Genomic DNA, 13,553 nt, shown 5'->3' with positions numbered 1-13,553 from the left:
CAGTTTATTAATTCTCCATAAGAATAACATGGGAATTTTAAATTTACAGTTTTTTGGAATTTTCTCCATTAGGCGCATAATAACGCTTCAATATACAGAAATTGCTAAATTTTAAGTTTTTAGGGTCAAAAATGGGAAAAACCAATTTTTACCCCATAAAACCCCCCATAGACCTCCCATAGTCCGATCATGCTGGTTCGCGAACTCGTTCGAATAGACGTAGGTTTACACGTTTGTACAAAATTTCATCAAAATTGGCTGATTTTTGCTCGAGTTATCGCGCTAACAAACACATATATAAATATATATATACAGGGTGTTTGTGAACTCTCTCGAAAAAATTCACAGGGTTATTCCTTGGGTTAATACATGAATATTTTACATTATAAACATGGGTCGCCGGAGCCTCGTTTTCTGTCTGTCTGTCTGTATGTGTTTTTTATAAATAACTTTATAACTCGAGTTTGAATCGAGGTACAAGCTTTAAATTTTACACACTTGTGTATTTTAACGTGTTACACAAACATGCAAAATTTCATTTCGTTGACTATAGCCGTTTCAAAATGGCGGCCATCTAAAATCTTTGACCTCAAATTACATGAAAACCACTAGAGTTACAAAAAAAACACAAGAATAACAAAATTTAGAAAATTTTATGCCAAATCAAATGACACCTAGATCTTAAAGATCGGACAACAAACAGCTGAGTTATAAACTTTTTAAATAATTAATAATTTCTTTACTGGCTTTTAATTGTTATTGTTTATTCTTTAAAATCATCTGATACAGAGTACATTATGTAACCTTAAACAGATCTCAATAGTTAAGGTAAAAATAGGACACTTAATACATTTACCATCTAGTAAAAAAACTAAATGTAGTTGTTAGGGCAAACCAGCTGTCTTACATTGTTGTAACAATTTAGAAAGGATCAGATGATTTTAAAGAATAGACAATAACAATTAAAATCCAGTAAAGAAATTATTAATTATAAAAAAATTAATAAATCAAAATAATCATGTGATCATCATCTCAAAATCATATGTCCAACCAGCTGTCTTACATTGTTGTGACAATTTAGAAAGGATCAGATGATTTTAAAGAATAAACAATAACAATTAAAAGCCAGTAAAGAAATTATTAATTATTTAAAAAGTTTATAACTCAGCTGTTTGTTGTCCGATCTTTAAGATCTAGGTGTCATTAGATTTGGCATAAAATTTTCTAAATTTTGTTTTTCTTGTGTTTTTTTTGTAACTCTAGTGGTTTTCATGTAATTTGAGGTCAAAGATTTTAGATGGCCGCCATTTTGAAACGGCTATAGTCAACAAAATGAAATTTTGCATGTTTGTGTAACACGTTAAAATACACAAGTGTGTAAAATTTTAAGTTTGTACCTCGATTCAAACTCGAGTTATAAAGTTATTTATAAAAAACACATACAGACAGACAGACAGAAAACGAGGCTCCGGCGACCCATGTTTATAATGTAAAATATTCATGTATTAACCCAAGGAATAATCCTGTGAATTTTTTCGAGAGAGTTCACAAACACCCTGTATACTAGCTGTACCCGCGGGCTTTGCCCCGTTTAACTTCATAAGTGAGCTCGTTTGCATGGCTCAATCACGTCCTGGTTGAACCCGCAGGCTTTGCCCCGTTTAACTTCATAAGTGAGCTCGTTCGCATGGCTCATTCACGTCCTGGTTGAAGTTCGTTCGCTATGCTCACTCACTTTAGGTTAGAGCTCGTTTGCTGCGCTCACTTGCCTTCAGGTTAGCTCGTTCACTACGCTAACTCGCCTCCAGGTTGAAGTTTGTTCGCTACGCTCACTCACCTTTTGGTTGCAAATTAGCTGTTGTCATAAATGTAAAAGAAATAATAGTGCTGCACCCTGAATCCTTGTAACTTTAATGCTATTGAACATAATAGAACAGAACCAACTAGTTTAATTGAAACAGCTGTTAAGATTCATTAATTCGATTTAAATATCAGTACTCATAAGGTTAACATGGGAAACTCCAGAGCCACTGGGGCGGAGCCCAGAGGTTGGAGGGTAAAATCCTTTCTTAGTGAGTGTCTACTACCCAAAAGGAAGATGCCTGCCAAGTTTCAGGTTCCTAGGTCTTATGGTTTCTGAGATTTTGTGATGAGTGAGTGAGTCAGTGGTATTTGAGCTTTTTATATATATATATATATATATATATATATATATATATATATATATATATATATATGAATATACAGGGTGTTTTTTTAAAAACTTGCATCTTTATTTATGTAAAAACCGCAATAGATAGAAACATGCAGTTGGCGGTAATCATCTATTGACTTAGGGGGCACAATTTTTTTGAATTCAACGTTACATTTACATTCCCCCCCTTTCCCCCCCTGCCCCCAACTTAATTTTTTTAAATAGCAAGGTACCCACTGTGACATATCAAATAAAAGAGCATAAAAAAAGAAAATGTTTGATGAAAAAAATTGAAAATTGGTTCATAAATGTGAGAGATATTCCCCCCTCCCCCCCCCCGGAACTTAATTTTTTTTTAATAGCAAGGTACCCCTTGTGACATAATTAAATGAAAGAGCATGAAAAAAGAAAATGTTTGGTGAAAAAAAAATTAAAATCGGCTCATGAATTTGTGAGATAATCCCCCCCCTTTCCCCCTACCCATAACTTGTTTTTTAATAGCAAGGTACCCGCCCTTGTGACATATCAAATGAAAAATAAATTTCACCAAACATTTTCTTTTGTAATGCTCTTTCATTTGATATGTCACAAGGGGTACCTTGCTATTAAAAAAAAATTAAGTTCCGTGGGGGGGGGAGGGGGGAATATCTCTCACATTTATGAACCGATTTTCAATTTTTTTTCATCAAACATTTTCTTTTTTTATGCTCTTTTATTTGATATGTCACAAGGGGTACCTTGCTATTTAAAAAAAATAAGTTGGGGGCAGGGGGGGAAAGGGGGGGAATGTGAATGTAACGTTGAATTCAAAACAATTGGGCCCTCTACGTCAATAGATGATTCCCGCAAACTGCATATTTCTATCTATTGCGGTTTTTACATAAATAAAGATGCAAGTTTTTAAAAAAACACCCTGTATATATATATATATATATATATGAATTTGAACAGATGGTGTTTTTGGTCTCTAGGGACCTCAAAACGAAAAAGTAAATCGGTCCCGGGTCCAGGTCTTACCATGAGTACTACGGTAATAGCTTATTCCCTATATGGGAAATTCGCTAAAAATGTATTATTTCTTCAATTTTTTTATTTTTTTGGTATATTACAGTAACGTAGGCCTACAAAGTCTAATGTTTAGAATAGAATAGAATAGAAACGTCTTTTATTTTAAGCGGTTTTCAGTACAAAAATACACTGCTTTTCAAAACAACTTAAGTCAAGTACAAACTCTGCAATGCAATAATAAAAGAGAACAAATAATTTAACTAAAACTAATACAACTAACCTATATTTTACAAATACAGTTTTTTTGTTTCTTGTCTGAAAGCCTTATAGGCCTAACTTAAATTTTTAATTCTTTCAGGTAAGGAATTGTATTCCTGAGGGCCGAAAAAAGAAAACCCCTTCTTACTACATTCAAAGTTTACACGAGGCAAATGCAGTAGGCTATCCTGTCTTGTGCACCTATCTCGTATTTCTTTTCGAGTGGTTAGTTTATCTTTGAGGTAGGAGGGTCTGTTGGTTTTGACCACTTTATGTACTATGGCAACAGTTTCAAGGACGCAAACAACCTGCACTGGTAACATTTCACTTTCCTTTCTCGTATGTGATATGTGATCAAATTTTTTTAGATCATATACAAATCTTAGAGCATTATTTTGCAAGCGGTCCAAGATATTCAAATTTTCAGCTGACAAAGAAAACCCAAAGGCTTTATTTTATTCATCAGTTATTAGTTATCAGTTATAGTTATCAGTGTATTAATCAGAGTTTATTAATCAATCTTGTATATTTAAAAAAATTGATTTTTCTTTTCGAATTTTGAATTTTTCTCTTCTACCCGACAGATTTTCATGATTGAGGTCTCAAATTTAAGGTATGAAAACACAAATTTGCCATCAAGCTTCGGCATATATTTTTCTATAATCCCACTCGGCTTATACGTTTAAACAAAATTTGCTCTCCATGTATTTCTTATAGGAGTTAAATTTAGTTTCTCATAAAAGTTCGTTTGACTCTTCTACCCGACCGAGTTTCATGATTGAGGTCTCAAATTGACGTCATGCACGCAAAGATTTCACATGCAGCATCGGCATAATTTGATTTATTTTAGCGAATTTCCCATATAGGGAATAAGCTATTACCGTAGTACTCATGGTAAGCCCTGGACCCGGGACCGATTTACTTTTTCGTTTTGAGGTGCCTAGAGGCAAAAAACACCATCCGTTCAAATTCATATATATATCTATATAGGCTATATATATATATATACCGTATTTATATATATACTAGTGGCTTGTAGGGACATAAGTCCCTAAAAAGCTCAAATGGAAAAGAAATTATTGTAATATTCAAACGAACTCAGAATCAAATTATCTATGTGTCAGGATAGATATCCCAGTACAACATATCTTTTGTGTAAAAAAAAACAGTTTGTCTTTGTTTGCTTTTGTTGATGTTATTTTCAATAAAGAATTTGAATGATTCCAGAGGTTTGCTAAAGGCAGCAAACATGTTTATGAATAAATATTAGTTTATTAAGGTACCTAGCTTTGGTTTTTTGGTTAATGTTGATAAACCTTCTTTAATGTGTGGTTGAGCTCCTCAATCACACATTAAAGAAGGAAATGGCAAAAAATAATGTCACAGTTTCATTTAGAGCAAACAACAAACTGAGCTCAATGGAAGGAAAATAATAATAAACAAACAACCAGGAAGGAGGACAAAACTGGGGTTTACAAGCTTCAGTGCGATGACTGTGAAAAATATTACATAGGCCAAACATCTCGTTCATTTCATATAAGATATAAAGAACACATCCCGTCCAGTAAAAAATCTGATTCGAAACCAACATTCGCCAGCCATCTAATAAATGAAAACCATAATTTACACAAGTTTTGAGAAGAATTTAAAAATACTACATCTCTGTCCAAGAAAAGGAAGTTTGTTAAACAGTATGGAAGAGTTTGAAATCTATAAAGCCATCAAGTCAGAACCCCAAAAAGTTTTAAATGAACAAACATCATTTAAATCGAACATAATATACGACGCAGCGATTCGCATCTACAATAATGAGAGGCAAAAATACCATCGGCATTGTTCTGATAACGGGAGGGGGCAGCAAGGTCAGCCACAACCCCAGTCATGGCAAAACGTTTGCCCGTGCCGCGTCTTGGGGAACAAGTTCCAGATTTTTTATGTTAAATAGTATTCGTATCGTATCGTATCCGTCAATGTCTTGTATTTTATTTATTTAAATGTCAGTGTTTTGTGTGTTTGTAAAACTCGACGACCTCGCAAGAGTGACAAGAGCCTGATGATGAGGTTATAACCTCGAAACCGGTAGCTCATACTACAAATTAGGATCACAGACAGAAACAGGTAATCTTATACCATACTAAACTTTACTACTTCCTACGTCGTGGACCAGTTTTCATCTCTTTCCATAGCATTTTAGTATTTTAGATAAATTTATATAATTGCCACAAGATTCCCCAGACTCCGAACTGCTAGCCTTTACTACTTCTTTCACCATTTCCTATGTCATGGAAACGTTTCCTTCCCTTCTATAGCATTTCAGTATTGCAGATACATTAACCTAACTGCTACAAACGGTTTCCAGTTCCAACTCTCCACACTGCTTTCCTTTACTACTTCCTTCACTACTTCCTACGTCTCGGACCTGTTTTCCTCCCTTCCCATAGCATTTTAGGATTACAGATACCTTAATCTAATCGTCATAAACAGTTTCCACACACCGGAGTGCTCGTCTTTACTACTTCCTTCATCACTTCCTACGTCACGGACCTGTTTCCCTCCCTTCCCATAGCATTTTAGGATTGCAGATAGCTTAATCTAATCGTCATAAACAGTTCCCACACTCCGGACTGCTTGTCTTTACTACTTCCTTCATCACTTCCTACGTCACGGACCTGTTTCCCTCCCTTCCCATAACATTTTAGGATAGCAGATACCTTAATCTAATCGTCATAAACAGTTCCCACACTCCGGACTGCTCGTCTTTACTACTTCCTTCATCACTTCCTACGTCGCGGACCTGTTTCCTTCCCTTCCCATAGCATTTAAGGATTGCAGATACCTTAATCTAATCGTCATAAACAGTTCCCACACTCCGGACTACTTGCCTTTACTACTTCTTTCATCACTTCCTACGTCTCGGACCTATTTCCTCCCTTCCCATAGCATTTTAGGATTGAAGATACCTTAATCTAATCGTCATAAACAGTTCCCACACTCCGGACTGCTCGCCTTTACTTCTTCCTTTATCACTTCCTACGTCTCGGACCTGTTTTACTCCCTTCCCATAGCATTTTAGGATTACAGATACCTTAATCTAATCGTCATAAACAGTTTCCACACACCGGAGTGCTCGTCTTTACTACTTCCTTCATCACTTCCTACGTCACGGACCTGTTTCCCTCCCTTCCCATAGCATTTTAGGATTGCAGATAGCTTAATCTAATCGTCATAAACAGTTCCCACACTCCGGACTGCTTGTCTTTACTACTTCCTTCATCACTTCCTACGTCACGGACCTGTTTCCCTCCCTTCCCATAACATTTTAGGATAGCAGATACCTTAATCTAATCGTCATAAACAGTTCCCACACTCCAGACTGTTCGTCTTTACTACTTCCTTCATCACTTCCTACGTCGCGGACCTGTTTCCTTCCCTTCCCATAGCATTTAAGGATTGCAGATACCTTAATCTAATCGTCATAAACAGTTCCCACACTCCGGACTACTTGCCTTTACTACTTCTTTTATCACTTCCTACGTCACGGACCTGTTTCCCTCCCTTCCCATAACATTTTAGGATAGCAGATACCTTAATCTAATCGTCATAAACAGTTCCCACACTCCGGACTGCTCGCCTTTACTTCTTCCTTTATCACTTCCTACGTCTCGGACCTGTTTTACTCCCTTCCCATAGCATTTTAGGATTGCAGATACCTTAATCTAATCGTCATAAACAGTTCCCACACTCCGGACTGCTCGCCTTTACTTCTTCCTTCATCACTTCCTACGTCTCGGACCTGTTTTACTCCCTTCCCATAGCATTTTAGGATTGCAGATACCTTAATCTAATCGTCATAAACAGATCCCACACTCCTCACTGCTACCCTTGACTACAATGCATCGAGTAATCTTCAGTATAATCTTTGCTCAATAGTAACAACTGATGTTTTTCCTTTTGTACTGTATTTGTAATTTGCTAGAATACTGTGGATAGACAACTAACTTAAAAGTCTTTTGTTTACTTTTTCCTTGTTATTTAATCCAGCCAAAATGGTTACTTAGCAACTCATAAGACTAATGTAAAAAAAATGTGACTTTCAGTTTCATTTTTCTACGTAATTAGATATTTGTTGGCAGTTCTAACTGCAGTAAACTCGTTTTTAGGCCAGGAATAAACAATTTACAACATTTGAAGAAAATCGGCGGAGCCGTTTTCGAGATCTTGGTGCAAGCATACATACATACATACATACATACATACATACATACATACATACAAGCAAACATTGCTCATATTAGAATATAGGATATTTTGATAAAATTTGGAAAATACATTAATTTATTACTAAACTATTGACATTTGACAACAAAAAACACTTTTTTACCCTCCCTGTTGCAGCAAACCTAAGTACTCGTTAAACTAATTCTATTTTAATAGGGAACAAATGTGAAGGAGGATTTTTAGTGCAAATCCAATCAAACAAATGGAAATTCACTTAGTCTGCAGGTTTGCTGCGGCGGGGGTATTTTTATTTAAGATGTATTTCACCAGTTATAATTATATACTTCATGTTGTTAGCCTCCGGATCACTGGTAAAGTAATAAATTTAATAATTATATAGGCCTAATCCTATACATTTTGGTCTAAGAACCTTCAGTGAAATACCGGCTTTCTTTTAAGCTAAGTTTATACCTATTCAAATCGGACGAGTTTGAAGCAAACGCAAGGTTAACAACCGACATAATTTTTTTTTTTTATAAAGGGTTTTCTAAGGTTACAAATCAATAGCTCCAGTATTGTTCATGTTTTTTATATGTTTTAGACTCAAAATAATCAGTAAATTATAGGCTTTAATTTGAGCTATTGATCGTTTAAATCAGTTGAGCTCAAGATACTGTATTATGTTGGAATTTATTTGTAATCTTGTTCCTCATTGCCTTCTTGGTACTAAGTTAGAAGCAGCTGTCATGTGTTAATTATATGCCATGTGTTTGCTATGTTTATTTTTTGTTGTAAATAAACATCACTTCCACTATGGACTTTAGAAACCATACTGTGTAGTCATTTTACTCCTAATTATTATAAAGGAAAACCAATTATAAACAAGTGGTTATGGGCCCAGTTTCACTTTTATTGTAACATATTCTCTGTGGCCTATTTTGAACAATTTTTGAGGAAAGTGTTTAAGAAATATCTATCTATATATATAATTCCGTAAGTCAAATTTTTGTAAAGAAATTGTGAGTGACTGGATGGCCGTAGAAGGATGGGAGGGGTCTTATTTTAAAGGTCTTGACGTGAATTTTGAGGGAAAACTATTCATTTTTCTTATTTTTTTACCATAAATTCGCAACAGAATAAAACTTTTCCCATTAGACATCATGGGGTTTAATTTGTTTACATCTTTTGAAATTAAAATAGCTGTGCCACAGATTTGAAAACAGTGATCAATACACACATTTGGTTTACTTTTAGCCAGTCAACTATGAAATGTATACTATAATAAAACTGAAATATTGAAGATTAGTCGGAAAAACATCTGCATTCTTTGTTTATATTTAAATCATATACTCAAGTTTCATTTTTTCATGCTTTTACGTTATTGTCGTGTTAAAGGAATAAACGACATAGAATAAATATATTCTGTATAAATAATCAAAGAGTCAAAATTAAATCTAACTTCTGTTTTGTTTTTATTTTTAAATCATATGATCAAGTTTATTTTAAATGATGTTGTTTTCTTTATATTTCTACACATTTTAAGGTTAAGGTTGTGTAAATATATACAACTAAAATAACCTATAAATGTTATTGGTTCTAAAATGGTGTATTTGCATTCCTTCGTAAGTAAATTGTTTTAGTGCAGTGAATATACAACGTAGAGTAATCATATTCGATCATACTTTTATAAAATCACCAGGGATTCAAGATGTTTTGGTATGTAGGCTGCTGGATATATATTATTTTCATTATAAGTGTAGCTGTGAACTAGCATCAGCTGACTAGTGTCCTTTATGTTTACGATTTTGGATATTTCGGTTGTCATGGTGACTAATGGGTGTTGAGTTGAATATAATGTTTAGAGAAGGTTCGTTTTGTTGTCCTGTTTTTTTAAAGTGTAAAATATAACTAAGTTGTAGAAAGTTCTGAAGAGTTTTATTTTCCCACAAGCTATTTCGGCATGTCTGGAAACGGTACAAGATTTTCGGATTTGGTAAAGTTGTATGATGGCGAAGGAGACTTCTCGGAATGGCTGAAAAAGTTAGAGCTTGTATGTAAACTTCAGAAGGTTAAAGAACTACAATCAGTGCTTCCCTTGTTTTTGTCTGGAGGAGCATTTGCCGTCTACGATGGGCTTACCGACGCAGTTAAGAGTGATTACTCCGCCCTGACCCAAGCTTTGCAGCAGGCTTTCTCTGCTAACTGTTTCCAAGCGTATGAGGAGTTCATATCCAGACGTTTGCTTCCAGGAGAATCTGTTGATGTCTACGCATCTGATTTGAAAAGGTTGGCTAAATTAATAGATTCTTCAGTTTCTGACGAGTGGATAAAGAGTTCTTTTGTTCACGGACTACCCAGAGAAATTCAAAATCAGTTAAAGGCGGCATGTTGTTTGCAAGACATGGAGCTGTCAAAAGTGTTAGAAAGGGCGAGAAGTTTAGTGAATGGAAGTGAATCCAATGTTGGAGCCGCCGCTCAGATGGAAGTGTCCGTAAATAAAAGACAGTATAGTAAAAAATGTTTTATCTGTAACTCGGAAGGACATCTAGCAAGATCATGCCCACAAAGAAAGCCGAGTAGCACCTCGAATGTAATTTGTTTCCGCTGTGGAGAAGCAGTACATTATGCTCCAAAGTGTTCACAGGCTCAAAAAAATGAGTAAAAGGGGCCACCCTTTGTTGCGCGGGTGGCTATCCTTGTTTGACTGCGCAACCACAACTGCCGACGTTGATGGTAACTGTTGCTGGAACTAAGTGTTGTGCATTATTAGATACGGGGTGTTCAAGAACTATTATCTCACCGAGTCTTGTCAGGTCTAAGAAACTAATAAGGCCCACAAGTCAACGAGTGGTAATGATGAACGGGGACGTAGTAGACTGTAACTTAATGTGTGAGACAGAGGTGTCCGTTAGTGGGATTAACCTATCATTAAACTGTTTAGTTGCTCGATTATTGCCAAACTATCAGGTGCTATTAGGAATGGATGCGATTTCTGCAATGGGTGGAGTTACGATTCAGGGGGATGGTGGCGTAGAATTTAAAAAGGGTTTGTGTACTGGAGCAGTGGCTGAATCTGAGCAAAAGGGTGACGGTGACCAGAAAATCATCAGGGAGATCGAATCCAAGCAAGAAATTAATATTGATAAGAAATCTGCAGAGAAAATCATTATTGAAGACTGTGATTTTAAGGCAGAATTTTTAGATGGAAAATGGACAGTGGAATGGAATTGGAAGGATGTGAACAGACTGCCTATGTTGGAAAATCAAGTAAAAATGTACAGAATTCCTGAGAATGCTACCGAAGCCTTCGAAACTGAAGTTGAAGAATGGATAAAAAGTGGTTGGCTGCAGCCCTATCATGGAGAGTTTGAAGGTGTGATTCCTTTGATGGCTGTCATACAGCAAAATAAGGATAAAGTGCGGCCTGTAATGGACTATAGAGAACTTAACCAATTCGTTTCAAGCCATACAGCTGGAAGTGAGGTTTGTAGTGAAAAGTTAAGATTGTGGAGACGATTGGGTGAACATGTGAGTACAGTTGATCTTCGTAAAGCGTACTTGCAAATTCATATTGCTCCACATTTGTGGAAATTTCAAGTTGTCAAATTTAAGGGTGAAAACTATTGTTTAACTCGACTTGGGTTTGGGTTAAACGTTGCCCCAAAGATTATGAGCAGTATTGTTAACAAGGTTTTATCGATGGATCCGATAGTTAGGAGTGCCACAGATTCATATGTCGATGACATCGTCGTTAATGAAGAAATCGTCAGTAGTGATGTTGTGATTAGATTGTTGGAAACATATGGTTTGACAGCAAAGCCGGCAGAAACGCTTGATGGAGGCAGAGTATTAGGACTAAGGCTGAGAAGAGCAGGATGTAAGCTAATGTGGTACAGAGATAACAAATTAAAACCTTTGGACCAAGTTAAAACAAAGAAAGATGTTTTCTCGTTGTGTGGGCAATTGATTGGACACTATCCAGTAGCAAGCTGGCTTCGACCTGCATGTAGTTTCGTTAAGAGACATTTGTCGGATCTGAAGTGGGATGATTTGATCAGTGAACGTGCGCAAACTATGTTAACAAATATTATGGATCGAATCGATGAAAGAGACCCAGCCACTGGCAAATGGGCTGTGTCCCCTGGAGAAGAAGGAAAAGTGTGGTGTGACGCAAGCAGTCTAGCGATCGGAGTTTGTCTAGAAATTGAAGGTGAGATAGTCGAAGATGCTTCGTGGCTGAGGAAGCAGCATGATTCAGCACATATCAATTTAGCAGAATTGGAAGCTATCCTAAAAGGAGTAAATTTGGCCCTGCGTTGGGGGTTAAAGAAGATCGTATTAATCACAGATTCAGCAACAGTTCATGCTTGGGTGTCATCTATACTGACGGGGGACCGTCCTATCAAAACACATGGGTTAAGTGAAGTTTTGGTTAGAAGACGATTAAGCCTATTTAAAGACATTATTTTGGAATGTGGTCTCAATGTACAAATAGAACTCATTAAGTCACAGTTCAACAAAGCAGATCTTCTTACAAGAGTGCCAAAAAAATGGTTAGCAAGAAACGAAGAGACTAGCATTGCACTTGTGTGTGAGAATGAGAGTGTGGACCAAAAGACATTGGTGAAACAGGTTCATGACTTGCATCATTTTGGTGTTAACCGTACTTTATTCACCGCCAGACGGTGTCACCCAGACATTAACTTTACCACAAAAGTTGTTGAAGAAGTTGTGAAAAGTTGTAAAGAGTGTCTGTCAATTGATCCATCCAGCATCAAATGGGAGCCTGGGTATTTGGATTGCCAGAACAATTGGTATAGGCTTGCCATTGACGTAACACACTATGGTCAAAGCAAGTTCATGACCATTGTGGACTGTGGTCCAAGTAGGTTCTGCATTTGGCGCCGGATCCCAAAAGAGACGAAAGATCAGATTTCTAAAGTGTTGTTGGAATTGTTTACTGATCGAGGGCCACCACATGAGATTTTGATGGACAATAGTGCAACATTTCGATGCGAAGAGATTACTCAGCTCTGTGATAAATGGGGTATTAAAGTTGTGTTTAGGTGTGTCAACCGGCCAAGTGGAAACGGGATAGTTGAGCGAAACCACAGAACAATCAAGCGTATGGCCGCAAGAACTAAAGGGAGTATCCAAGAAATGGTCTATTGGTACAATTTGACACCTAAAGAAGGATTAGGTGGCGATTCATCGCCGAGTTCCCAGATTTTTTCGTACCAATGGCGATGTAAAGGTGAACCTGTAAAAGGTGAAGTGTATGAGGGGTCACATTTTACAGTAGGTGAACGTGTGTATGTCAAGCCGCCAAACCCATCCTGTACTTCGAGATGGAAGGAAGGAGTGGTTACTGGACAGTTTTTACCCAGAAGTGTTGAAGTAAATGGCAGGCCTCATCACATAGCAGATGTGCGAAAAGTAGTTGAAAGTAAAAATGAAAGTGTAAGTTGTGTCGGCACCTCGAGGGCGTGTGGTGGTGTTGACACCACGGGGGCGTGTAGCTGTGAACTAGCATCAGCTGACTAGTGTCCTTTATGTTTACGATTTTGGATATTTCGGTTGTCATGGTGACTAATGGGTGTTGAGTTGAATATAATGTTTAGAGAAGGTTCGTTTTGTTGTCCTGTTTTTTTAAAGTGTAAAATATAACTAAGTTGTAGAAAGTTCTGAAGAGTTTTATTTTCCCACAATAAGTACTGTAATTAATATGAACGCCAGGGGAATACCACAAAGGCGGGGAACTGTTCATAGGAATGACAGTGCGCGTAGGAGAGCAAGAGTAGATAATGACGAACTTAATAAAGATATGTTACAACCCCTTTTTAGGAGACCCATGGTAGACGAGAGAACTGTAAAG

General features: G+C 36.7%; 1 protein-coding gene across 1 annotated transcript; it reads left to right on the top strand.

The window, feature by feature from the left end:
* Nucleotides 1-10,657: 10,657 nt before the first annotated feature.
* LOC128998118 (uncharacterized) lies at nt 10,658-13,222 on the top strand. The gene has a single exon (XM_054424119.1). It carries the CDS (start codon nt 10,658-10,660, stop codon nt 13,220-13,222), a length of 2,565 nt encoding a protein of 854 aa, XP_054280094.1.
* Nucleotides 13,223-13,553: the final 331 nt, after the last annotated feature.

Source organism: Macrosteles quadrilineatus, unplaced genomic scaffold (genome assembly GCF_028750875.1).
Source record: "Macrosteles quadrilineatus isolate MER2022 unplaced genomic scaffold, UCM_ALF_1.0 Scaffold_1__1_contigs__length_201487025, whole genome shotgun sequence".
In the NCBI taxonomy this organism is placed as follows: domain Eukaryota; kingdom Metazoa; phylum Arthropoda; class Insecta; order Hemiptera; family Cicadellidae; genus Macrosteles; species Macrosteles quadrilineatus.
This window is presented reverse-complemented; position numbering and strand designations above follow the sequence as displayed.